The 22,083-nt window shown below is 61.1% G+C and overlaps 5 protein-coding genes across 13 annotated transcripts; 1 reads left to right on the top strand and 4 right to left on the bottom strand.

Moving 5' to 3' along the window:
* Positions 1 to 6: 6 nt before the first annotated feature.
* On the bottom strand, positions 7 to 2,212 carry RASSF1 (Ras association domain family member 1). Its single transcript, XM_042019023.1, has 2 exons — positions 1,928 to 2,212; positions 7 to 1,000 (listed from the first exon to the last, which is right to left on the bottom strand). Exons 1-2 carry the CDS (start codon positions 2,175 to 2,177, stop codon positions 798 to 800), a joined length of 453 nt encoding a protein of 150 aa, XP_041874957.1. The 5' UTR covers positions 2,178 to 2,212; the 3' UTR covers positions 7 to 797.
* A 26-nt stretch (positions 2,213 to 2,238) lies between these two features.
* On the bottom strand, positions 2,239 to 13,485 carry ZMYND10 (zinc finger MYND-type containing 10). 8 transcript variants are annotated; one of them, XR_006014527.1, is made up of 14 exons: positions 13,350 to 13,444; positions 12,692 to 12,800; positions 12,042 to 12,158; positions 10,888 to 10,941; positions 10,641 to 10,793; positions 8,606 to 8,694; positions 8,226 to 8,326; positions 6,777 to 6,949; positions 6,360 to 6,485; positions 4,482 to 4,603; positions 4,162 to 4,287; positions 3,346 to 3,548; positions 3,020 to 3,247; positions 2,239 to 2,943 (listed from the first exon to the last, which is right to left on the bottom strand). XR_006014527.1 is itself a non-coding variant. In XM_042018949.1 (12 exons), the coding sequence occupies exons 2-12, from the start codon at positions 12,761 to 12,763 to the stop codon at positions 3,464 to 3,466; spliced, it is 1,218 nt and encodes a 405-aa protein (XP_041874883.1). In that variant the 5' UTR covers positions 12,764 to 12,800; positions 13,397 to 13,485; the 3' UTR covers positions 3,280 to 3,463. The 8 variants fall into 8 exon arrangements, 4 of the variants coding, with proteins under 4 accessions (XP_041874883.1, XP_041874836.1, XP_041874863.1 ...); XR_006014528.1 differs by having other exon boundaries at positions 2,240 to 2,943; positions 3,138 to 3,247; XR_006014529.1 differs by lacking the exon at positions 3,020 to 3,247 and having other exon boundaries at positions 2,240 to 2,943.
* Positions 13,486 to 13,649: 164 nt separating this feature from the next.
* NPRL2 (NPR2 like, GATOR1 complex subunit) lies at positions 13,650 to 17,004 on the bottom strand. Of its 2 annotated transcripts, XM_042018974.1 has the most exons (11): positions 16,858 to 17,004; positions 16,604 to 16,695; positions 15,965 to 16,133; positions 15,613 to 15,721; positions 15,292 to 15,428; positions 14,928 to 15,025; positions 14,807 to 14,843; positions 14,560 to 14,653; positions 14,368 to 14,485; positions 14,020 to 14,162; positions 13,650 to 13,741 (listed from the first exon to the last, which is right to left on the bottom strand). In XM_042018974.1, exons 1-11 carry the CDS (start codon positions 16,927 to 16,929, stop codon positions 13,674 to 13,676), a joined length of 1,137 nt encoding a protein of 378 aa, XP_041874908.1. In that variant the 5' UTR covers positions 16,930 to 17,004; the 3' UTR covers positions 13,650 to 13,673. The 2 variants fall into 2 exon arrangements, with proteins under 2 accessions (XP_041874908.1, XP_041874917.1); XM_042018983.1 differs by lacking the exons at positions 16,604 to 16,695; positions 16,858 to 17,004 and adding an exon at positions 16,460 to 16,577.
* Positions 17,005 to 17,121: 117 nt separating this feature from the next.
* LOC121660058 (cytochrome b561 domain-containing protein 2) lies at positions 17,122 to 19,044 on the top strand. The gene is made up of 3 exons (XM_042019008.1): positions 17,122 to 17,293; positions 17,375 to 17,412; positions 17,617 to 19,044. Exons 1-3 carry the CDS (start codon positions 17,167 to 17,169, stop codon positions 18,118 to 18,120), a joined length of 669 nt encoding a protein of 222 aa, XP_041874942.1. The 5' UTR covers positions 17,122 to 17,166; the 3' UTR covers positions 18,121 to 19,044.
* A 192-nt stretch (positions 19,045 to 19,236) lies between these two features.
* TMEM115 (transmembrane protein 115) lies at positions 19,237 to 22,077 on the bottom strand. Its single transcript, XM_042018996.1, has 2 exons — positions 21,156 to 22,077; positions 19,237 to 20,426 (listed from the first exon to the last, which is right to left on the bottom strand). Exons 1-2 carry the CDS (start codon positions 22,007 to 22,009, stop codon positions 20,228 to 20,230), a joined length of 1,053 nt encoding a protein of 350 aa, XP_041874930.1. The 5' UTR covers positions 22,010 to 22,077; the 3' UTR covers positions 19,237 to 20,227.
* Between the last annotated feature and the right edge of the window lie 6 nt (positions 22,078 to 22,083).

Here is a 22,083-nt window from a genome sequence, read left to right as displayed (position 1 = left end):
TTGTCCCGGCTCTGCTCAGCCCGGCCCTTGGCCCGGCTCGGCTCTGCTCAGTCCCGGTCCCTATCGCGGCTCGGCTCGGCTTCGCCCGGTCCCGGTCTCAGTCTCAGCTCCGCCCGGTCCCGGTCTCAGTCCCGGCTCGGCTCCGCCCGGTCCCGGTCTCGGTCCCGGTCTCAGTCCCGGCTCAGCTTCGCCCGGCCCCTTATCGCAGTCCCGCTCGGCTCAGCCCGGTCCCTATCACGGTTCCGGTCCCGGCTCGGCTCAGCCCGGTCCCTATCGCGCTCCTGTCCCGGCTCGGTTCGGCGCGGCGTCTGTCGCGTCCTGCCCCGTCCCCGGCTCAGCGCGCTCCCCGTCCCTGCCCCGCCCCGGCCGTGGGGTGACGCGGGCCGGGGGCGGCGCGGCGGCCCCGCTTCCGGCGGTGACTTCACCCGCGCTCGGCCGGACACGGCTTTGCCCCGGCTGGGCTCGCCTCGGCTCGGCACGGGCACGGTGCGGGCAGCGCGGCACGGGCACGACACAGCACAGCTCGCCAGGGCACAGCACAGCCTGGCTCGGTACAGCACAGCATGGCATGGTTTCACATAGCCCAGCCCAGCCAAACACAGCCCAGCCCAGCTCAGTCCATCAAGGCTTGACACAGCCCAGCATGGCACAGCACAGCCTAGCATGGGTTGGCATGGCACAGCCTGGCATGTCAGCCTCACACAGCTCAGCTCAGCTAAGCCCAGCTGAGCCCAGCCCAGCAAGGCTTGGCACAGCCCAGCATGGCACAGCACAGCCTGGCATGCCGTGACATGGCCTCACGTAGCACAGCCCAGCATAGCCCCCAGGTTTGCCACCCCCTGCCCAAGCTCTCCCTCACAGACAGGCCCAGGCCCTACCACATTGGTGTCCTTCTCCAGCACCTGCTCATTGCCATCGTCCTCGTCACCAGCACCTGGGGGGCCACTGCAGTCCAGACGCACCAGGGCCCGGCAGCGGTAGTGGCAGGTGAAGCTGCAGTCTGGGACAGAGACAAGACCAGTGTCACCACCGTGCACAGCCTAGCTGCCAGGGTCAGGGCACTGTTGTGTGGTGGGACAAGGGCTGGCACATGGTGCCGGTGTCATCTGCCTGCTCATGCTGTGCCTGGGGGCTCAGGGGTAGCATCAACATGGGACATAGCACTGTGCCATATGCTGGCCGGTCCCGCTGTGCCTGTGCTCCCTGCTGGGCTGGCCAGCATGGTATGCTCAGTGCCTGGTACTGGGACGCCCAGTATGGGCACCAGTGTGGGTACCCAGTGCCAGAATACCTGGTAACCGGTGCAGGTACCTAGTACAGGGATGTGTGATGCCTGGTGAGGGTATTCTGTATGCGGCTGCCCACTGTGTGATGTGTGTACAGGGATGTCCAGAGGCCCAGTGCCCAGAATGATGATGCCCAAGTTAATGGAAGTGCCTGGCACCAGGATGCCTGGTGGGGGTAATTGGTATTGAGATGCCTGTACCCAGCCCGGTGCTGGGATGTTCAGTGCCTGGTGTGGGTGCCTGGTGCTGGGATGCCTGTGCCCAGTGGTGGGACAGCTGGTGCTCGGTATGGGGGCCCGCTACCAGGATGGTCAGGGGCCCGGGGGGGTGCCCAATGGCAGGATGCTTTGTACCCGCTGGTGGTGGGGGTGCCCGGTGGCAGCATGCCCGGTGCTGGGAAACCCATGCACACTGGTGGGACACCCGGTGCTCATTGGGGGTGCCTACTACCAGGATGCCCCGTGCCCAGTGGGAATGCCCAGTGGTGAGGGTGCCCGGTGGTGGGATATCCGGTGCTCGCTGGGGGTGCCCAGTGCTGAGGAAGCCGAGCGGCGGGACGCCCGGTGCCTGGCGGGGGTGCTAGGTGCCGGGATGCCCGGCGGCAGGGGAGGGGGGGCCCCGGGGCGCGGCGCGGTACTCACGGCGGCACTGGAGGCTCTTTCTGCCGCCGCCCCAGACGAAGTCCCCGCAGAGATCGCACCAGGTGTGCAGCCCGCGGCGCCGCGGCTCGAAGCGGTGCCCGGCGCCCGGAGCCGCCGTCAGGCGCGGGTCAGGGTGCGCCCCGGGGCCGGGCCGCCGGGCCGGGCTGATGCGCAGCGCGTTGGCTCGTTCCAGGCGGCCCCGGCCCGGCCGCGGCTCCGGCTGCAGCTCCCGCAGCTCGATGAGCTCCATGGCCCGGCGGCCGCGGGCGCTGCTCGGCGGCGGGGCGGGGGCCGGGGCCGGGACCGGGACCGGGCCGGGGCCGGGGCGGGGACCGGGAGGGGGCCGCCCCGATCGGGCACCGCGGGGAAACTGAGGCAGGAGAGGTGGAGGGAACGGCGCAATGCCCCGGGCTCCCAATCGCCAACTCCAGCCCCGGCGAGCCCGGCGGGGCGGGCTGGAGGCGGGGATGAGGTTCCCGGAGCCGCCGCGGGGGAAGGGGGGGCCCGCTCCAGCAGCCCCGCTCTCTCTGCCTCTTCTCGCAGGAGCAGGACAAACTGCGCTCCCTGCCTCAGTTTCCCAGTGAGGAAGGGGCTGGAAGCACCCCGGCAGCGCGTGAGAAGCAGACGGAGAGCTACGGAGAGCGTTCCTGCTCCGGCTGGCTGCAGCCCTGGACGTGCAGCCTGGGTTTGGGGTGAGGAGTTTATTCAGCTCCGAGCACGGGCTGCTCAGCCGGGGCTGCAGCTGGACCGAGATGGTTTCCTGCCTGCTGTCGTGGCTCCTACAGCAGCAGCCCTGGTGCAAAGCCTATTTTTATGTGTCAGGGAGCCTCAGGCACCCCATCAGAAAAAGGATACAGCCAACCTTTCCCAGCTGTGCTCAGACCAAGGCTCCAGCCCTTCGGCAGCTGCTGCTGGCCAGTGAGAGGTGGGGATGCACCCCAAGGCACTCCCACCAGTAAACTCTGTTTACTGGTAATGCTGGTATGCAGGGGGCCAAGCCCTTGGTGCTAACACCACTGCAAGGGAGAGGAAATGGGGTAAATCTTCCCTGCGAGGTGGGAGATGACAAATACCCAAGAAACTCTTTCTCACAGCAAGATGCTCGTGCAAACCACATCCTCTGCTCCCCACGCTGCTCTAATGACGGTAAGAGGCGGCACAGAGGCCTTCTCACTCTTTCCCTCCCCAGCTGCAGTAAGGTAATCATGACCTTATAGGCTTTTTCGGGTTCTCTGGGATTTCTGTTGTTGCAGAGGGGAAAATGGACACACGCCTCTCACAGCGTGGAAGGGAAGGGAGGAAGCAGTTTACCATCTTCAGCTAGGAGAGAAAAAGCAGAAGCCAGGCAGCTGTGGGATGCACAAGGAGATTTATTGGAGAAGGCAGCATGGTGGGGTGGTGGGAGAGGAGAGGCTGACCTTGGCTAGTGCTGCCTGGGGCTGGGAGCAGGCAGAAGGGGCCTTTGCCAGCTGTGGGCTACACACTGGGGGAATCTGCCTCTCTGAGCCATGGGCCAGATGCCAGGCACCACTTCTCTTACAGGTCATCCACACTCCTCGGCACCTCAGCCATCAGGTTGCAGGCAGGTTTGTGCTTCTGCCAGTGCTGGACCTGGCATGCCCTGCAGAGGGGGAAGCTGCTGTCAGGGGCAGTGGAGCCACATCCATCCCTGGGGGCAAAGCAGCAACAAGGACAAACTCCAGCACCACAGCCCTCTGGGAGCTGGGGGAGAGCTGATAAAGCCCAGCATTAGACCAAGAGGGAGATGGATGCGGCCCCAGTTCTGGAGGTTAAGAAGGTTTAATGCCAGACCTTGCCAGATGGTTCAGGACCAGAGAAGACTTAATTTACTGCCATCATCCCAGCTGCCACAGCCCAGCCTGTCACCTGCACCCACGGGGTCATGGGTGCTTTGCTACTCCTGCCCCACCAAGGTGGAGAGGAGGGAGACAGTGTCATCACGGAAAACCCAGCTTGTCACTGCTGTCGCTGTGGGCAGAAGCAGCTCAGCACCTTGCATCTGCAACACAACTCCCACCAGCACCTCCTCCACCAGCAGCCTCCCCACAAGATTTGGAGAGGTACGTGGCCAGCAGAGAGCCAGTGGTGCTGAGCAGTGGTGGGACCCCTGGCTTTCCTTGGCCCTTCCACTGCATCCTCCAGTGAAATCTGTGGTGCTCTGGGGAGGACTGAGGGGCTGCAGGGGCCTCAAGGGGGTGGCAGGGCTCCCTTACCGTGTGCAGTACCACTCGTTCCGGCAGCGAGAGCAGCGCTTGGCCGCTTCTACACCACACACCCTGCAGCGGGGCTTGTCAGGGGCCAGAGCCTCCATCATGTCCAGGCTGTAGGTCTGTGCCCACCTGTGCAGGCAGAGAGGGGTGAGGCTGCTTACAGGGAACTGCTGACTGGCAGTGAGCTGTCCCTGCTGCATCCTGCCACTGAGGGGACATCTCCAACCAGTACCACAGACCTCTCTGTCCTCCCAGAGCTCCGGCCCTGCTAATGGGAATACTGGCCCCACTGGGCACTCTGCATACCTGTACCAGGGCCTTACCTGCGTGCCTGGAACTTCAGCTCCTCCTCACTGGGGCTGAAGGCGTGCTTCACCTGGTGCTTGGCAATGGCCTCCCACTTCCCCGAGTTTTTCTTGAGGATATGGTCCCGGATTATAGGAACCTGGTGGGAGAGGCAGGGCAGGAGGAAGGGGTGCCAACGGCCTAAAAAAGGTTCTGTGGTCTGGGGAGAAGGCAGCCTGCCCTGGGCACAAGAAGCATGGCCCTCCAGGAGGGCAAGCAGAGGCAGAGGTGCAGAGGGTGTCAGGGTGTGCTTTAGGGTACATGGAGGGGAAGCACCCACTTGCCAATGGGCACTGAGGTGAAACAAGGCAAAACCTTCGTGGTCCAGCTGGGAATGGGTGTTCAGCCCTGAGGCCTGGGCCCTTGAACAGAAAGCCCTGGGAGCTCAGCACCCTGCGTGTGGCAGCAGCGTGAACCCCGTGCTCCGGAGCCGTTTGTCTGAGCAGATTTTTCCGCTCATCACTTCCCTGAAGATGAACACCCGGGGAAGGGCTGGCCAGTGCGAGAGGAAACATCCCAGCCAAGAGCAGCACGTGGAGCTCAGGCTCTGGAGCGGACGGTGCTGCTTCAAACAGCGCTGCCTTCTCCAGAAGAGTAAAAATAGCCAAGGAAGGGGAGGAGGCTGCTCTGGGAGCAGCCAAATGGAAAAAGGCCTTTCCTTAGCTTGGCTCAGCAACAAGGAGTGAGTTCACTGCTCTCTGGGCAGAGCAGGGAGGCCATGTCTGTGCTTCCAGCTGGCTCCCCCTGCCTGCCCCCGAGCTCAGCCCCAGCCCTTGTCAGGGGCAGGAGCAGCATCGGCACAAAAGCAGAGCTATGGAGAAGGGCAGCAGCCTGGGTGAGGGCTGGAGGAGGTCCCCATCGTGGCAGCTGCCTGTCACTGCACCACCAACACACTGGCAGTCAAGGCATGTGGCAGAATCCATGTCCACCTCCGCCCTGCTGCCACCCCTAGCTCCAACAGCTCAGCTTGCCAGTCTACAGCTTCCCCAGCCCCAGCTTCCAGCTTGGGCCGTGCCTCCAGCTCAGCCAGAGACAGCTCTGACAGGGCACATCACCCTCCTCGCAGGCCACGCAGCCAGCTGCGATGGGGACAGTGTGCTCCCACTGGGGACAGCCCAGATGGCTACTGCCCAACATACCCATCTCCTCCAGGAAGCGGTGTGGGAGCCTCTGGCAGTGGGGAAGAGCCTCTGTGCTCCCAGTTCTCAGCAGTCTCTTTGCAGATCTGCCCCCACACTCAGTTTCTCCCCATAGGTTACAAGAAGGCAGTAGAAACACATAAAAACACTTTTCTCCAGAGATCACCACTGCACAGATTAAAACCCCCAAGAACCTCTTGGCTGTTTAAAGACCATCATGGCCTAACTCCCAAAGGCCCAGACACCAGCTGGGAGCAGTTTAACTCCAGACTCTGTCACCAGATCACGATGTCCCTCTGTACATAGTGTGCCAAGCAGCATCAGAGCAGGGCTGTAAAAGGGGACTTCCCTTGGAAGCCCAGAATTCAACAGGACAACACTGCTAAATGTCAAACGAAGAGTTACTTGTCAAAACAAGCGTCTGTGTCTGCCCCATGCAGCTGCCATCCCAGGGGCTCAGTGTGACCTGGAGAGCTGTTTATAACCCAGCATTTATGTCTTTAGATGTGATTGCTTGGCCACAGCAGGGCAGGACAAGGTTCTCACATCAGCCACAGGCAGCTTTGCTGGCAATAAGGGTGTGACTGAAATGGGTACTTGGCTGCTTTCCAGGGCATCACCACTCCAGAGCTGAGCTTGGTGTAAGAAAAAAGAGGTAGGGAGCTATCAGGCTTAAAGTAGAGCAGCTGTAAAGGTGAAGGAAAAGCCACAGGATACCTGCTCCAGGATGAGATCCTTTTTGGGGGGAGCAGGCTCTGTCACTGCGAGGTAACTCAGAAATCTCTGCATCTCCACCAGGTTGGGCAGCTGGTCAATGAGGACGTCTGTCAGGAATGCACGGAGCTGTGGCCACGGAGGGGGAGAGAAGAGTGGACAGAGAGAGGACAGGACAAGGGAGTCAGAGCTGGGGAAGCAGCAAGGCAAGAGCATGGATTTGGGGGGCACTGGCAGAGAGACCTATGGGGATCTCACGAGGTACACGCACAAACACAAGCTTTGCTGCTGCTGCTACAGTGACAGACCTGCTGTTCTCCCACCACTGGCTCCTTGGAGCCCGCAGTGAGGACAGGGACAGATATCTGGAGGTGCCCAGTGCTGGCAAGGGCCCAGGGCCTTTGTGCTGCTGGGTCCTACCTTGAGGAGCTGGCTCTTGTTGAAGCCATCGAAGCGATATTTGCGCTGGCACTCGGGGCTGAGCAGGAGGTTGAGGAGGGCAAGCCACACCTGCCCATCGAGTTTGGTCATCTTCACCTGGTCCTCAGGGGGCACCACGTGCCACGTGCCATTCTCAAACTTCTTGAGCTTGCCTGGGGGACAGAAGAACCAGGGAGACACAGTGCTGCCTGAGGGGAGACAGCTCAGAGCAGGGATTCTGGCCTGTTCTCACTGCCTTGCTTCACCCTCTGCTTCTGCCTGCCTCAGTTTCCCCACCCTTTGCTCCGCATAGCAGCCTACTTGGTACTGGGGAAAAATATTAGAGCATGAAAAGCAGAAAGGACATGTATTAAACCAATAGTGCTGTGGCACGAATAGAAAGACCCCTGAGACATCTCCCTCTGTACTTGGCCAGGAGTGTAGGGCACTGGCAGGCAGTGGGGCAGCCCATGCTGCAACAACAAAGTGGCTGGAGAGACCCATTTTGGGATACCAGTGTGGCCACTCTTCTCGAGTTTCCGCTGCCAGAAGTAGCATGAATATAACAGAAATGACGAAACAAGCTCCAACAGCTACTGTGTGGCTCTGGGGGATGGAGCAGGATGTGACCCTGCATCTGCACAACCTGGAAATGCCTTTGGGCTCGCCTTCTTCCAGTCCCTCCCTCAGGGCTCTGGATCAAAGCTCCCTCTCACACCCCGAGCGCACAGGCAGGGAGAAGGGATGTTTGGTGGCTGGAGGAAGGAGGAAAGCTCCCGCATCCAGCTGGGCTGCTCTCGGCAGGCACAGCCACGTGCTTCCCAGAGCTCTTCCCGCCCTGCCGCCGCTGTGACCCCCCGTGCAGGGCTGGGGCAGCGCGGGTTCCCACGCCCCAGGCCGTGCCCCACCACAGGGCAGGCAGTGGGAGGCTGGGAGGCTGTGGGGAGCCCGCCTGGCTGCAGAGGGGAGGGCGATGGCCGATAGGCACAGCCTGATCAGGGGCCCTTGGCAAGAGTGAAGCTCAGGGACCAGCAGTAGTATCAGGGCAACACTTGCTGCCTGGGAGAGCCCACATCTGGCTCTGGTGAGTGCTGCCCCAAAAGGTGCAGAGAAGCTGGGATGGGCACTCTGGTCTTTCTGTGTCCAGAAGACTCCTCAGAGGAGGACGTGGGGCTGGCAGAGGTGCTACAGTCCAGTGCTGGCTGTGATCACTCAGAAGAGACCCAGCCCTGTGTGAGGATCAGCTTTTGGAAACGCTGCTGGGTCCCCAGCCCAGCTGTGCTGCAGCTGCTTTCGAGCTGAACAGCTTCAGGCAGGGAGCACTGAGGAGCTAGAGGGGAGGGTAGAGGGAGAACAACTTTGCAAGGGCTCCTACAGCAGATGACTCAGTGGTTGCACATCCCAGCACAGTGCCATGGTGCACCAGATACCACGGGACACGATCCATACCTGATTCCCAGCAGCTCCAGGGACAATGCTCCACCAGCTCGGCAAGGAGGCAGGGCAGGTTGTGGGTGTTCAGCATCCGTGTCAGTGCACTCAGGGGCAGACTGGAGATACAGCAGAAAGGGAGAAAAGGCACTCACAGATTAGTGCCAGAATTGGTATCTACAAATGCTCCCTGAGGCAACTGGGAGAGGCAGGAAAGAAACAATGATCTGGGTTCCTGGGAGCAGGGTGGAGTGCTGCTGTGTTTGCCTCCCAGGGCACAGTGCCACTGCCATTGTGGATACAGCCAGCTGTTGAAAGGGGTCCAGGCACCCACTGTGACCCCACAGGAATCCCATCTGGAGAGCTGGGCACAGCCTCTGTTGCTCCTGGGCACCTACCTCTCCACCTGGTCGGTGATGAACCGCAGCACGGACAGGGCCTTCAGGGAAATCTCAAACTCCATCGTCTCTGCCTGCTTCTGCAGCTCCTGTGGAGGGACAGGATCAGCCTTGGGATTTCAGGCCCCATTTCCCAGGAGCTACAGGGAGGCAGGCTGTTGACTGCATTGGTAACCACAGTCTGGGTAGGAAAATACAGCCATGAAAAACATTTTCTTGTCTCAACTGTGCCAGTACTGCCTGTTTGCCAGCACAGCCACAAAAGTGCTTGCAGCTCACAGTTGCTCTTCCCTCACGTCCCTGCCACTAACAGGTCATGGATGGCTACTGGCTGCAGTGCTTCTGCACAGGAACACCCCCTGAAAGAGGCTGGTCCCAAACTGCACCTCTCTCTGGGACCATCTTGTGGCCCATGGCCCTTCAGGGACCTGTTGAAGCTGCCTGATCAGCAAAGGAACCAGAGGAGGAGGAGGGAGAAACTTGGCCCTGGTGCAGCTGCAGTCCTATGTCCGCCCCTCCTGGATCTGCCTCTTCCCTCCAGCTTGGGAACAGCCACCTAGAATATCTGCCTGTGGTTATCCCAGCCCACAGCTGTGCCATGCTCCTTCCCTTCCCAGACAGCATGGACACCCCACTCATCCCCCATGACAGCCTGACCACCCTCTGACTCAGCCTCTTTTGAGACCACGGGGAGGGCCATGCTGAGAGGTGCCAAGTCCTTCTCCCTGGCTCAGGCAGAGCTTCTCTCCAGTCCCAGATGCAGCTCACACTTGGTGTGCAGAGCACTGACCTCAGCATCCTGTATTTCTCCAAAGAGCCACTGCCACAGTTCCCTTCCAGATTTCTGTGGTAAGCAGCTCTGTGCTCCCTGTGCTGGTGCCCCACACGTTACTAAGAGAGTCTTGTGGGCTCTTCCCCGCCTCTTCCCTCTCCAAACTTCCCTAGTGAGGTTTTTCCTACAGCTCCTCCTCGTATCCAGACCTCATCTCTGCTGCCTTGAGACAGAAAATATCTTTTGCCTGTGCTTCTAGGGGACAGCAAAACACGGTTTACCACCATACTCAGTTCCAAAGGACAACAAGCTCCACAACACAGGAGATGGCAGGAACAGCTTTTTCATAGAGGTTATTGTACACAGAGTCAGGAGAGGCTGGAATGAATCAGAGGAAATCAGGCTCCTTGGGAGATGAGTGCTTTTGAGAACCCTATTGGCTAGAAGAGGTCTGGGGTTTTAAGTTCGTGTCAAAGCACTAACAGAGACACCCCTTCCCCTCCCCAGCTGGGAAAACATTTCCTGGAAAACATCCCTATTGTGCTCCAGATCCCTCCACTTCCTTCCCTTTTCTGAAAGAGAAGTCTGTGCTTGGGCAACAAGCCAAAGGATGGAGGCAAGGGGAGGTTCAGGCTCTCCCTTTAACCCTGCTCTTCCAGATACTCCTCCTCATGGGCAGTTCCAGGTGCTGAGAAGCAACAGAGACAAAGACAGCTCCTGCTCTGGGAAGGTGTGTGTGTCAGCCTGGGAACACCTGACTGGGAAAAGCCCTGGGATCGCTGCTGACACGGACCAGCTCAGAACAGGTATTTCTCCGAGAAGGGAAGCACATGAAGACAATTCCTGATTGTTAGGAGAACCCTCCCATGGTTAACACTGGCAGGCTATAGTGGAAGCCTGACCCAGGGCGGCTTCCCAAACTTCAGGGAGAGATATCTGCACTGTTCCAAGAGCAACAGCAAATGGCCAAACCCCTCTATTGAATATTTTGCCCATCAAATCTCCAGTGTGTCCCACCCCAGAGCCCTGAGCATGTCCTGCAGGAAGCCTCAGGCTGGCACTGGCACCAGACAGGGAAGAAGCCAGGCTGCAGAGTGGAGGGAGGTAGATGCAGCCACTAGCACAGAGAAGCACCAGACACCCTCTGAGGTGGCCAGGAGCTGCCAGGGTTGCAACCCATGAAAAGGCCTCCCTGTGCCTCTGCAGGCTGCCCACATTCTTTACCACACGTGTCCCCAGTGAACTACAGGACTTTCTCCTCACCTGCATGGAGGACGGGCTGGGCAGACCCTCAGCACGAAGCTCTGCCGAGGTCACTGCCTGTGCCTTGGTGCTCCGAGCTGCCAGCAGGGTCAGCTTGCGGTGGCAATAATCAATCAAATCCAGAATGCTGTCCTCTGCTGACTCGCAGATCTCCTTCACAACGACAAGGGTCACACACAGGGTCAATCCCCACAGTCTCCCACCCCCAGGGACTTTCCACTTGAGGAAAGCTGGACTTGTTTCTCACCCTGTAAAAGAACACTGTCTCCAGGAGGTTGATGATGGAGGCTTCGTGGTGCAGCTGTGGGAGGAGAATGGCGAGAGTGAGGTAACAGTGGAGCAGCACTGGGGACACGGGCACTGGGACAGGGAAAAGAGCTCTTCTGAGAAGCTGCTTATGCAGTTGTGCCCAAAAACTAGTCCAAGAGAAAAATACAAGTGCTGCAACCTTCAAAACAACTCCAGTTCATGCAGTTCATATTAATATTTATGCTGACGTGCCTGTGACACTCCAACACGCTGATGGAGAGCCACACTTCCCAGCAGGCAGGGCTCTTCAGGGCTCTGCCTGTGCAGCAGGGGCAGGACAACCCCTGCCCTCGGGTGAGTTGCAGGCCCTGGCACCAGCACAGAGCCAGTGCCTGAGCTGGGACAATGCTCTGCATGGCTGTGCTTCTCCCAGGCCCTGGGACTGGGGCAGACAGCCTTGTCTGAGACTGGGAACCATGGGATAACTGCCCCGAGGCATTGGCTGCTCAGGGAAGGTACCACCTTGCCCCCACAAGGTGTTACCCTGGACTGAAAATGGGTTAAAACTTCCAAGCCTCAGGCAGATTTCCCTTAGGTCAAGGGTTGCATGCCTCTGCAAAGAAGCCCAGATCTGAAGATCGTTCCCTTGCCAAGAATGGCCCAAGGGACCACTGCTCCCAGGAGCTCAGTAAGAAAAAGCTACATTTTTGTTAGCCATGGGGCACATAACCCCAGAGAACCTCTGGCTAGAGAAAAACAGTGCTCAGAGAGGGGCAAATACCCCAGGGGTATCATTGCCTGGGAGTGAGGGCAGCACTGAGAGCCACAAGCCAGGAGCACAGCTGCCTCCAGGAATGTCTTTTGCCCCACCCAGCAGCTCCCAAAAGCCCCTGTGTGGGATTACAGAGGGGACAGCTCTTCACAAAGCCAGCCTTCCCCCGGAGTGAGTCCCTGTCCCCTCCAGGGGCCAAGGGCACAGGCTTGCAGGTCATGGCTTTGGGAAACCAGGCACTTCCCACTGTGTCCCACTGCCCACCTCAGCCTGGGGAGATGCAAACCCTCATCTCTGAGACCTTCAGGGTGACATTTACTTTCAAGCACAGCTGTGCTTGACCCATTTGCAGGCTCATTCCCACCACCCCCTCTACTCACCACCACATAGATGGGGAAGGTGCTTCTCGGCTTGAAGTCCTCCAGCCGGCACAGCACGGGAAAGACCTTGTGCTTCCAGATCTCCACAGAAATCAGCTCCCCAATGAGAACAGGAATCTAGACAGGGAAGGGATGGGGAGGTGAAATCTTTCAGACCAGTGCTGCAGGGGGAACCAGTTTGTTGCTAATGGTCAGCCACACTGGAGTCGCCCAGGGAGGAGGGTGGCCTTGGGGCACTCTGCATTCACCCAGCTCAGAAACAAGCAGCTTCTCACACCAGGGCAGAGCTCCTGAGGCTGCAGAGGGGGAAGGTGACCCCGAGGACCTGGGCAGGTCCAGGCAATCTCACACCCTGGGGCTGGGACACCTCAGGCATTGGGCAGAGATCTGCAACCAAAGGGGCTGGTGCACATACGAGACCAAAACAACATCCAAGAGAAAAACCAGACGCTAGCAAGTAGAAATACCACAGCTTGACCTTTAATTTTTTTAAAAAACAGAACTGGCACACCACCAGTCAAACGTCTTTTCCAGAGACACAACAGATTCTTCAGCATTTTACTCCAAAACTGCACGCTGCCCACAGGACAAGCCCAGCTGGAGGCTGAAGGCCCAGCATAGGGATCACTCCTGCACCCACGGAGGCTCACCTTGGCGTGAGTGACCAGCAGCTCAGTGAGGAGCTGCTCCTGGCCCGCTGAGGCACTCAGGATGCCGTGCATGTTGAGCTTCTCCACATACTCATGCTGCCGAAGCCATCTGTGGGGCAGCCAGCAAGGACATCAGCGCCACAGACCTCTGGCCACTGGCTTGGCGAGGATCCCTCATGCAGGGAAACCTGGTCCTATAACCCCCAATCCCCCTGCTGTGCTCTGAGCCTGGGGCCGCAGCTCTACTGGACAGCCCTGCCTGCAGCAACATCCTCACTGGGGACACCACAGAACTAGGGGGAGCCTCTCCATCACCCCATCCCACACAGACCCTCAGATCCGGGACCCTTCCTTGCCCCCCTCCCCCTGGACCCTCCCATCTCTCAGTCCTTTCAGGAACACTTCAGAATTGCAGGCCCTTCTCCCACCACGTCCCACCTTGACCCTCTGGGGTTACCTCAAAACCAGAACCCCTCCTCTCTACTCTAAACCTTCTGGAAACCCCTCCTTACCCCCACCATGCCCCTGGGAAAGCCCCAAAACTGGACCCCCTCCTCTTCTCCCACAGCCCCAAAGGGGACCCCCCAAATTTAAAGACCCTCTTTCATGTTCTAGCCCCCAGACACCCCGGGGACACCCCATCGCCGTGTCCCCGCACCCCTGCCCGCCGATGTCCCGCAGCTCGGTGCCCTGCAGGGCTCGCACCAACGCCTCAGCCTCGGCGGGTGGCAGCGGCCCGGGCACGGCAGCCATGGCGTCCGCGTCGCTGTGGCAACGGCGCTGCCGCTACCGCCCCCTGGCGGCGCGGAGGACTCGCCACAGGCCGGCAGCAGCAGCGGCGAGGGACGGCCTCTGGTGCCCCCTGGCGGCGCGGAGGAGTGGCCGCAGCCAGCGGGGCGCTCCGGGGACACGCGGGGGACACGCGGGGGACACGCGGGGCACGCGTGGTGAGACAGGGCTCTATTGAGGGCCATCGCTGCCATCACTTCCAGCACATGATGATGTTGGGGTCGTTCTCCAGGCGCTCATCCAGCTCCTTGTAACTCATGCCTGGGAAGTGAGACGGGGGTGTTAGTGGGGTGTCAGTGACGTGCCCAGTAGTGGTTTCGGGGGGCTGGGTGCGCTCCCCGAGCCCTGCCCCTGGCAGCATGGGCTTGGCAGCCTGGCTTGGAGAAGAGCCTGGCCCGCAGTCGTGTCTCCCTGCGGTCTGAAGGCTCCCAAAGGGGCAAGAACCCAGGACCAGTGCACAGCTGTGGGCAGGCAGACATTCCCGTGTCTCCCACCAGCCCTGGGGCCCACACGGGGCAGGGGATCCTATGGATCCATACCAGTCTTGCAGCAGATCTCATCGTAGCTGTGGCAGCCCGTGTACAGCCGGGCTGGGTGGCTCCGCTCATCCCGGGCGACCTTGACGGGGTATTTCTGGAGCCGCCGAATAAGGCCCTTCATCAAACCAAACTGGATAAGCCTCCTGGGGAGGAGAGAGGAGAGACTGGGACCACAATGCTGAGATGCCAAATGGCCCAGCTCCCTGCATTCCCTTCCCTTCCACATGCCCCACCACTGCCTCATGTTTCCTACCCTACAGACACAGGCGTTGGGTACTTCCTGCTCACTCTCTCTGCCACCCCCCAGTGTCACCACTGCCCTCAGGGGCTTATCAGGAGGGCTCTGACCTCTCGTCCACCCTCTGGAGCTGCAGGGTGTAGCGGGAGATGAGGTCTCGCACGGTGGTGCCAGGGCTCAGGCCGCAGTACAGCTGGAAGACATCCCTGAGGCTGGCCCTCTTATGCCCTGCAAGGACAAGTCACCAGTCAGCTGCCCTGTCCCTCTGCCTGGGCCAGCATCCCTAGGCAGGGTCACTGTACCTTGTTTGGTGACATAGGACAGACACTCTTCCAGGAGACCCTTGTCATCCACCAGGTCCTGGACCTTCGGCGTGGTGCAGTAGACATTGGAGTACTGGAGGGTGATGGAAAACCAGCTCTGCTCAGCTGTGGCTCTGAGACAGGCCCGGCCCACTCCAACCCTGCTGTCCCCCCTCCACAGCCACCCTGATGGCACAGCCACTGCCCAAATCCTGCTCACAGCCCTACGCTCTGTGGCCTGACCCACCTGGAGTATGGAGACAAGTGTGACAACTCCGTAGTACCTGCAGATGGACAGGAAAAGGTGAGAGGTGCTCTGGCAGCACCCACCCCCCTCCTCAGGCTGTCCAGCCCCTCCAGGCACTCACAGCAGGTTCTGCACAGCGATGCGCACCAAGTTCAGCTCCACATCGGCTTCCGCCGAAATCTTCTGCACATGCCGAAATCCATCAATGTAGGGCAAGATCTGGGAGGGGAGGAGGCAAGAATTAAGAGGGCAGAGAGGCATCACCCTGAAGCCCAAGCAGCTCCCCTGCATCTGGGAGCACCTGGGATGGGCAAGCTCCATCCCCAGGTGCACTTTAACCTTGTGCTGGTGAATGATTTGCTCACAGGCCCAAGCACAATGACAAGGGCAGCACCAAACGGTGCTCACTGACGTGACCTCCAGGACAGCCCAACTCCCCTGATGGTCTGGAAACAGATCCCCTTCAAAGCGTCAAGCACGCGGACCTGCTGCGTGGTGAGATCCCACTGGGAGTTGAAGAAGTCATCCTTGTCTTGGGTGAAGACAGGGACATCGTACTCCTGCACAATGGGGGGGTCCGGGCGCTGCTCAATCACCTTCAGGTGGATGGTGTTCGACTCATCTACTTGGGAAAAGGGAAGGCTTAATCTCCATGGAAACCTGGGCTAGCTCGGGAGCTTGCAACCAACAGCCCCAGGACACCACCACGTCACACAGAACAAGGTGTTTGCAGCCCATAACCCCATCCCAGACATCCCTTGGAGCCAGGTAGGGCAAGGCTGGCTCAGACCCTGTCCTCACCGTACCTATGGGCAGGGTGCACTTCCCTTTGGCATTCAGCTCCTCCAGCAGGATGGTCATGATGGGAACCAGCTTCTGTTTACTCTCCTCGTTGGAGATGAATCCGCTTTCCAGCTAAAGAGAGCAGAAAGTCAAGTCAGCTCCTCCCCACAGGATTAGTGGCTATAGGAGCCCAGATCCTGATCTCCTTTAAAACTGCAGTGGTATGTAGGAAACCAGCACAATCCCCTCCACACTGTAAACCTGGCCCCTGTCCCAGCAATGCCCAGTGACCCCCAACATGCTCCAGGACACTGCTGAGGTGCCCACGCTCTGTGGGGCGGATCGGGAGGCAGCCTGGCAGTGCCCAGGCCTCACCTCGAGGGTGGTGAGGTAGCCAGCCAGCTTCTTCACGATGGGCTCCAGCGCACAGGCCTTGGCTCTGGCGTCGCACACGAAGCCCAGGTTGAAGAGCAGAGCATTCCGGCTGTACTTCTTGTGCTCGATGCACACAGGGCAGCCGATCAGCTTCTTCTCCATGGCCGTCCTGTGAGGAGACACCTATGGCCTGTCCCTATGCCCTCAGGGAGGCTCGAATCCCCCACAAGGATAGTTCCCAATCGGCTCTGGAGGTGGGGGCTTCTTTACATTGCAGGAAAAATGATACCTAAGCCCTACATGCTCAGAGTGCAAATCACAGTCTGAAGAAGGGGGACAAAAAAATCAGCTCTCAGAAAAGGAAACAGTCTCCTTTGGAAACCAGCACAGCTCTCCTGACTGGTCTGACTTTCCTGGATTTAACGCTGGCGGAGCAGCAGATGCAGCACCAGCCCCCCCCTGCCAAATCTGACCACCCACCCTCGGCACGGGTACCTGGGGGCACCGCAGTGACCGTGCCGGCCACGGGGCCAGGAGCCCCCGCTCGCTGGCACTGCCATCCCACCGAGCTGTCCTCCGCACCGAGGCCGGCGGGACAGCGGGGCCCCCGGGGCAGGGACGGGCTCTGCCCGCACTCACACGGTGATCAGCTTGTTCTGCAGCTCGGGCTTCGTGATGACATACACCTGGATGGTGTCAAACAGCTCCCGGGAGATGAAGTCCTCCGGGACCTGCGGCGGCACAGGACGCTCCGTTCCAGCCGAGCCCCGTCCTTCCCCGGGGAGCACCCACCACCCCTGTACTCCCTTCCCCTCCGTGGGCGTTACCATGGCCCAGTCCCAGCCCCCCCGCCGCGGCCAGGCGCTGCGGGCCCCGGGCCGCTCGCCCCGCACCTGGTAGGTGATTTTGGGCCCCAGCGTGGGGTGGAACTCGCTGAAGAACACGCACTCGATGCGGCCGCCCATGGCGGGACGCGGAACAGCCCCAGCCCCGCCGGCCACCGTAGCGCCGCTCCCGCGGAATCGCACGGCCGCGCGGCGGGGCGGGCCCTCGTATTGAGCGACAGCGTTGTCCGCCACTCAGCGGCGGCGTAGCGCGGTGGGGGCGGGCCTTAGCGCAGACGGACAGCCCGCCTCAGCCAATCGGAGCCCGCGCCGCGGTCCGGCCGTGTCGGAGGCGGCGGTTCCGCCCGCCCGGCCAACATGGCCCTGACGGCCGAGACCGAGTCCCGGCTGTACCGCTCGCTGCGCGTCGCCTCCGGCGCCGCCGCGCACCTCGTGGCGCTGGGATTCCCTGCCGCCGTGGCCGTGCTGGCGCGGCCCGGATCCAGTGAGTGCCGGTGGGGCCGGGGCCAGGGGCGCGGGGAGGGCCGGATGTCTCAGCTCACCTCACCCTGCCCTTCCCTTGCAGGTCTGTTCTCCTGGCACCCGCTGCTCATGGCCCTCGCGGTAAGTGCCGCCGCCCCGATCACGGCGCCCGCTGCCGTGGAACAGGCAGGGGCCGTGCTGGTGGGGTCCCTGGGTGGTGGGTGTCGAGCCCCGGGAGCTCCCGGGTGATGGGAGGCTGAGCCCCGGGCGGTGGGTGCCGAGCCCCGGGAGCCGCGGCGCAGGGGCGTTTGGCCGGTGCCAATCCCGCTGCCCTCTGCCCCCCAGTTCTCGTTCCTGATGACGGAAGCGCTGCTGATCTTCTCCCCGGAGACCTCGCTGCTGCGCTCCTTCTCCCGCAAAGTCCGAGTGCGGGCGCACTGGGCCCTGCAGCTGCTCGCCCTGCTCTGCGCGCTCCTGGGGCTGGGAATCATCACCTACAACAAGCACCTGAACGGCAAGGGCCACTTTGTCACCTGGCACGGGCTGACGGGGCTGCTGGCCGTGCTGTATGCCGGAGGGCAGTGCGCTGGGGGCGTGCTCCTGCTCTACCCCAAGCTGATGAAGAACTGGACGCTGGCCAAGCTGAAGCTGTACCACGCAACCTCAGGGCTGGTGGGCTACCTGCTGGGCTGTGCCAGCCTGATGCTGGGCATGTGCTCCCTGTGGTTCACCACCACGGTGACCGGTGCCTCGTGGTACCTCGCCATGCTGTGTCCCATCATCACCAGCCTGGTTATCATGAACCAGGTGAGCAATGCGTACCTGTACCGCAAGCGGAGTCAGCACTGAGGGCTTAGTGCTGACCTGAACTTCCCAGAATGAGCTGGGTCTCCCTTTGCAGCCCCCCTGCTCGCACAGGGTCTCCTTAGAACTTGGTTTCTACCTACTCGTCTTTCATTAGTCCTGGATTGTCCATAGTGTCTTGTCCCTGGGGAGCAGCTGCGATGTGTGTGACACCTCACCCCTGCCTCGGCAGGGACGTTCCTCAGCACAGGTAAACCTGCCGGTCCCTGCGGCAGCTTGGTGCTCAGTGCTGGGAAATGGAGGGCTCACTCAGGATTCCAGCTCCTTTTCCCTTCCCATGCAGGGCTGCTTTGGCGCAGGCAGGACAGGAGCCATCCTGGTGAGGAGGGCAGGGAGTCCCCTCTCTCCCTGGAGGCTGCAGCAGGCCCCACGCTGCCTCTCCTGCCACAGGGGCAGCTTGGCCAGGAAAGCACAGGGCACGGTTATGGCTTCAGCCTTGGCAGGGCTGGGGCAGGGTGGTGGCACCTGAGCAACGGTGCTACAGCAGCACATGTGTCCCCATGGCACGGGCACTCCCTGGGATCAGAGCGGCAGCTCTGCCCCGAGGCCCTGGGTCTGGGCACCCACTGCCACGCACAAACCCCTCCAAACCCCTCTGTGGGCTGGGCTCGGCCTGCTGGGGTGGGGTCAGTTTACAGAGCAAATTACTGAGCCGGGCTGTGAACCTGCAGTCAGCAAGTGATTGTGTCCTTCGGAGGGGCACAGGGAACAGCGTGAGCATGGGGGGAGGCACAGAGCTGGGGGATGAACCTTTGAGAAGGCAGGAAGAAACCTCCTTGCTGGCACAACAGCCTTCCTTCCAGCACGCATCCTGCTCCCGGCAGGGCTGGAGAGCTGGGAGCGGCTCCCAGGCTGAAAAATTCCTCTGTATCCAGAGCTTTTATTCAATAAAAATTTCAGGCAGCTAGAGTGCAACAAGCTCTCTTACTCCTTGGGTGGGATGACTTTTGGGGTGCAGGCAGACATCTCCCCCTGCAGATTTCCCACCTCCTGCTGGGAGCACCTGGGAAGAAACCCCCTCCCCAGCTTCCTGACAACAGCCCCCAGGGGCTGCTCTGTGCCAGGCCCCCCACCCTGCCTGTGCTCTGCTGCAGGAGCCAATGCTTTCAAAGAACTCTTTATTGATACCCAAACATCTGTGTTCTTCCCATTTGACAAAACCTTCTCGTGTGGTCCTTTAAAAAAATAATCATGACACTGCTGATCTGCATCTTGGGCTGGGAATTGCCCGCTGGATCAGGAGCTGTGGAGGCTGTCGCAGGGAGCATCCTCCATCCAGGAAAAAAACCTCATCAACACAGAAGGAGAGAAGAGAAAGGAGGAGCCCGTATTCTACCTGCAGGAAAGAAAACCTGCTGCCAGAGGAAGCAGCAAGAGCCCCACTGTAAAAATTAATTCCAGCTTCTAGTGTAATCTGGCAAACGGATTAGCCAGGGAGCAGCCAAGGGCAGCAGCTCCTCGCAGGGGGAGGGGGCAGGAGAGGGAGGAGGAGAGAATCCCCACCGCGCAAAGCCTGGAGCTGGCAGTGTTGGAGCACCACCAGGAGGGACTGGGTGGCCTCTTCCTGCCCAGTGTCCTGTCCCCTCCTACCCAACAAACTTCTCACCGGTCCTGGTGAGCTCCTGCTGGGGCGAGGGGAAGCTCCCCGTGGGAAAGGCAGTTGGAAGAGAAACCCACCAGCCTTCCCACTGCCTCAGTTAGGGACAAAACTACCTTCAGAAAGGAGGAAATACGTGTTGAGTGCTCTGGCCAAGCCCTGGCACAGAGGAGAAGCTGACTTTGATCCCGCGAGGGCCAGCACAGCGGCTTGGGGCAGGGATCAGCCCCATGTCCCTCTCCCAGAACAGCCCCCGCTGCCTGTGCCGACTCCACGGCCTGTCCTGCGCTGAGGGGAGCAGCTCCAGGAATTCCTGTCCTCACCGTGGTGGCAGTGTCACTGTCCCGGGTGCCTGGTGCTGGCCGCGAGCAGCAGCGAAGCGATGGAATGAGGTATCCCCCGCCTGTGCCGCGGGAGGAGTCCTTGCTCCCGGCCGTGGGGGACACGAGGGGGATTAGCAGCTCTCCAACGGAGACAGGGCAGGAAGGGGGCCGGTCACAGCTGTGCCGGGGCGTCCTGGAAGCTGATGAGGTTGGACTCCTGGCCGGGACTCTTCCCGGCCGCGCCAGGCTCGGGCAGCAGTGGGCTGTCAGCCTTGGCTGCCGCCTCCTCCTCATCATCCTCCATGCTGGGCCAGGCCGACTGGTCCTCCACTCGCTTCAGCCGCTCGTTCAAGGCCTTCAGGGCCAGCTGCCTGCAGGACAAGGGCACGTGGGTGGGTTAACCCCGGGTCAACGGCTCTGCCCCACGGGGCACTATGCAAGTCAGTCCCTGGCTTCTTCCCAGCAGGAAAAGGTGGATTCAGTAGTGCCAGAGAAGACCTGGAGCACCTAGGACTGCTCCACAGAAATCCACTCCAGTTCCCAGACTACACACAGAGTTTTCATGCCACGTGGTGCAATTGGAGGCTGTCAGACAGCACACGGGCTGCTCCGGGAATGGGGAATAAAGGCATAAAACAGGGCAGGAAAAAGGGAGCGCCAGCACCTTGTCCAAACCCTCCCACCAGACATCAGGAAGGCCAGTGCTGGCTGTGCTGGAGGGCTGGCGTGTGGGGCTGACTCACTGCCCTCCCCTGCGCCAGGGTGAACTGGTGCAAGGCTGCCACGACCAGGGGTTGTCACTGCCCCGGGCTGTCCCCCTTCCTCCTGCAGCGACCCCTAACCCTGTCTGCTCCTTTCCCAGGATCTCCCCTGCCTTTCCATTGCTGCTCCTCATCTGGAAGAGCAGGATAACGTCCCACCAGCTCCCTGAAATGCTCCTCACCACCTCTGTGGCACAGCAGCCCCCAAGCAGACCCCATGGAGAAGGCCCCTCCTGAGCTCCTGCACCTAAATCTCCCCTTCCTCCTTGTTTGGATTTTAAACCCCACCCTCGCTGTCCCTAAACATGATCCCCATGGTCAAGGCAGGGCAGGTGGTACCTTCTCCTCTCGGCGTCCTGGGGGTCCGTCCCCGGCAGGCTGATGGTGATGGAGGACGGGGCACCCACGTCGTAGCGCTTGACGGTCTTGCGGCACAGCCGCACCTTCACCAGCACGCTGTGCACCAGGTTGGCCACTAGACCCACCACGGGCTGCAGGATCTCGGGGAAGAAAGTGGCGAAGGCGAAGTGGTCGCTCATGTCTCCGCGGCCTCTACTGTGCCGCTGGTAGAAGCGTAGATAGACCCAGCTGGAGAGGAGCCCGAAGCCGTACGAGGCCAGTACATTGCTCTCGACGAGGGCAGCGAGCCGCAGCAGAGCCAGGAGAAGGAGCAGGAGCATGGGGACAGCCTTCATTCTGACCTGAGGCACCTTCAGTACGGTGCTGTCCCCCATCGTCTGCTTGAGGGCCACCAAGACCCCCCCAAGGAAGCCCAGCCCGCCGTGGATGCGGACAGCGAACAGATAGTCGAGGTGGAAGGAGGCCACATAGGTGAGGAAGTAGGCGAGGGCCGCCAGGAGCCCCACGGAGATGTTCACCACGGCGAAGAAGACGAGCAGCTCCAGCGCGCCCCAGAGGGGCTCCAGCAGCCGCCCGGCCGCCCCCAGCGTGGCCAGGCTGGCCGCCAGCCCCCAGGCGCGGTCCTCCACCAGCCCGTGCGTCAGCAGCGTCCACACCCAGAAGTTGGGGGGCAGGAGGTAGCCGGGCGTCACCCCCAGCCCGTAGGCCGTGTCCAGCCCGAAGGAGAGCAGGTACAGCAGCACCACGGCGGCGCTCAGCGACTTCACCACCACGCTGGTGCCGGCCAGCGCCGCCAGGAAGTGCTGCCGGGCCACCGGCAGGTACCGCCGCATCTTCGGCCCCGCGGGCGGGACGGGGCGGCCCCGCGGGGGATGCCCGGCCCCACCCGCCCGCCTCCCCGCGCCGG

The sequence above is a fragment of the Corvus kubaryi genome, unplaced genomic scaffold (genome assembly GCF_017639235.1).
Source record: "Corvus kubaryi isolate FWS band 111438036 unplaced genomic scaffold, C.kubaryi_AGA036_p1.0 124, whole genome shotgun sequence".
Lineage (NCBI taxonomy): Eukaryota > Metazoa > Chordata > Aves > Passeriformes > Corvidae > Corvus > Corvus kubaryi.
The sequence above is the reverse complement of the archived record's forward strand: the minus strand, read 5'-3'. Positions and strand labels throughout refer to the sequence as shown.

What these genes read in the sequence shown, in the direction of transcription:
- RASSF1 (XM_042019023.1), bottom strand. Translation starts at nt 2,177, where the DNA reads ATGGAGCTCATCGAGCTGCGGGAGCTGCAGCCGGAGCCGCGGCCGGGC. An exon ending in AAAGAGCCTCCAGTGCCGCC is followed by an intron (nt 1,001 to 1,927) that starts GTGAGTACCGCG and finishes TCTCTGTCCCAG; the next exon opens with ACTGCAGCTTCACCTGCCAC.
- ZMYND10 (XM_042018902.1), bottom strand. Translation starts at nt 13,444, where the DNA reads ATGGCTGCCGTGCCCGGGCCGCTGCCACCCGCCGAGGCTGAGGCGTTG. An exon ending in AGGATCTCATCCTGGAGCAG is followed by an intron (nt 4,604 to 6,359) that starts GTATCCTGTGGC and finishes CTCTCCCACCAG; the next exon opens with GTTCCTATAATCCGGGACCA. An exon ending in CTGAAGTTCCAGGCACGCAG is followed by an intron (nt 4,288 to 4,481) that starts GTAAGGCCCTGG and finishes CTGCCTGCACAG; the next exon opens with GTGGGCACAGACCTACAGCC.
- NPRL2 (XM_042018974.1), bottom strand. Translation starts at nt 16,929, where the DNA reads ATGGGCGGCCGCATCGAGTGCGTGTTCTTCAGCGAGTTCCACCCCACG. An exon ending in GGCCCAAAATCACCTACCAG is followed by an intron (nt 16,696 to 16,857) that starts GTGCGGGGCGAG and finishes GTGCCGCCGCAG; the next exon opens with GTCCCGGAGGACTTCATCTC. An exon ending in CTCCAGAGGGTGGACGAGAG is followed by an intron (nt 14,163 to 14,367) that starts GTCAGAGCCCTC and finishes TCTCCTCCCCAG; the next exon opens with GAGGCTTATCCAGTTTGGTT.
- LOC121660058 (XM_042019008.1), top strand. Translation starts at nt 17,167, where the DNA reads ATGGCCCTGACGGCCGAGACCGAGTCCCGGCTGTACCGCTCGCTGCGC. An exon ending in GCTGGCGCGGCCCGGATCCA is followed by an intron (nt 17,294 to 17,374) that starts GTGAGTGCCGGT and finishes CTTCCCTTGCAG; the next exon opens with GTCTGTTCTCCTGGCACCCG. An exon ending in CGCTGCTCATGGCCCTCGCG is followed by an intron (nt 17,413 to 17,616) that starts GTAAGTGCCGCC and finishes TCTGCCCCCCAG; the next exon opens with TTCTCGTTCCTGATGACGGA.
- TMEM115 (XM_042018996.1), bottom strand. Translation starts at nt 22,009, where the DNA reads ATGCGGCGGTACCTGCCGGTGGCCCGGCAGCACTTCCTGGCGGCGCTG. An exon ending in CAGGACGCCGAGAGGAGAAG is followed by an intron (nt 20,427 to 21,155) that starts GTACCACCTGCC and finishes CTTGTCCTGCAG; the next exon opens with GCAGCTGGCCCTGAAGGCCT.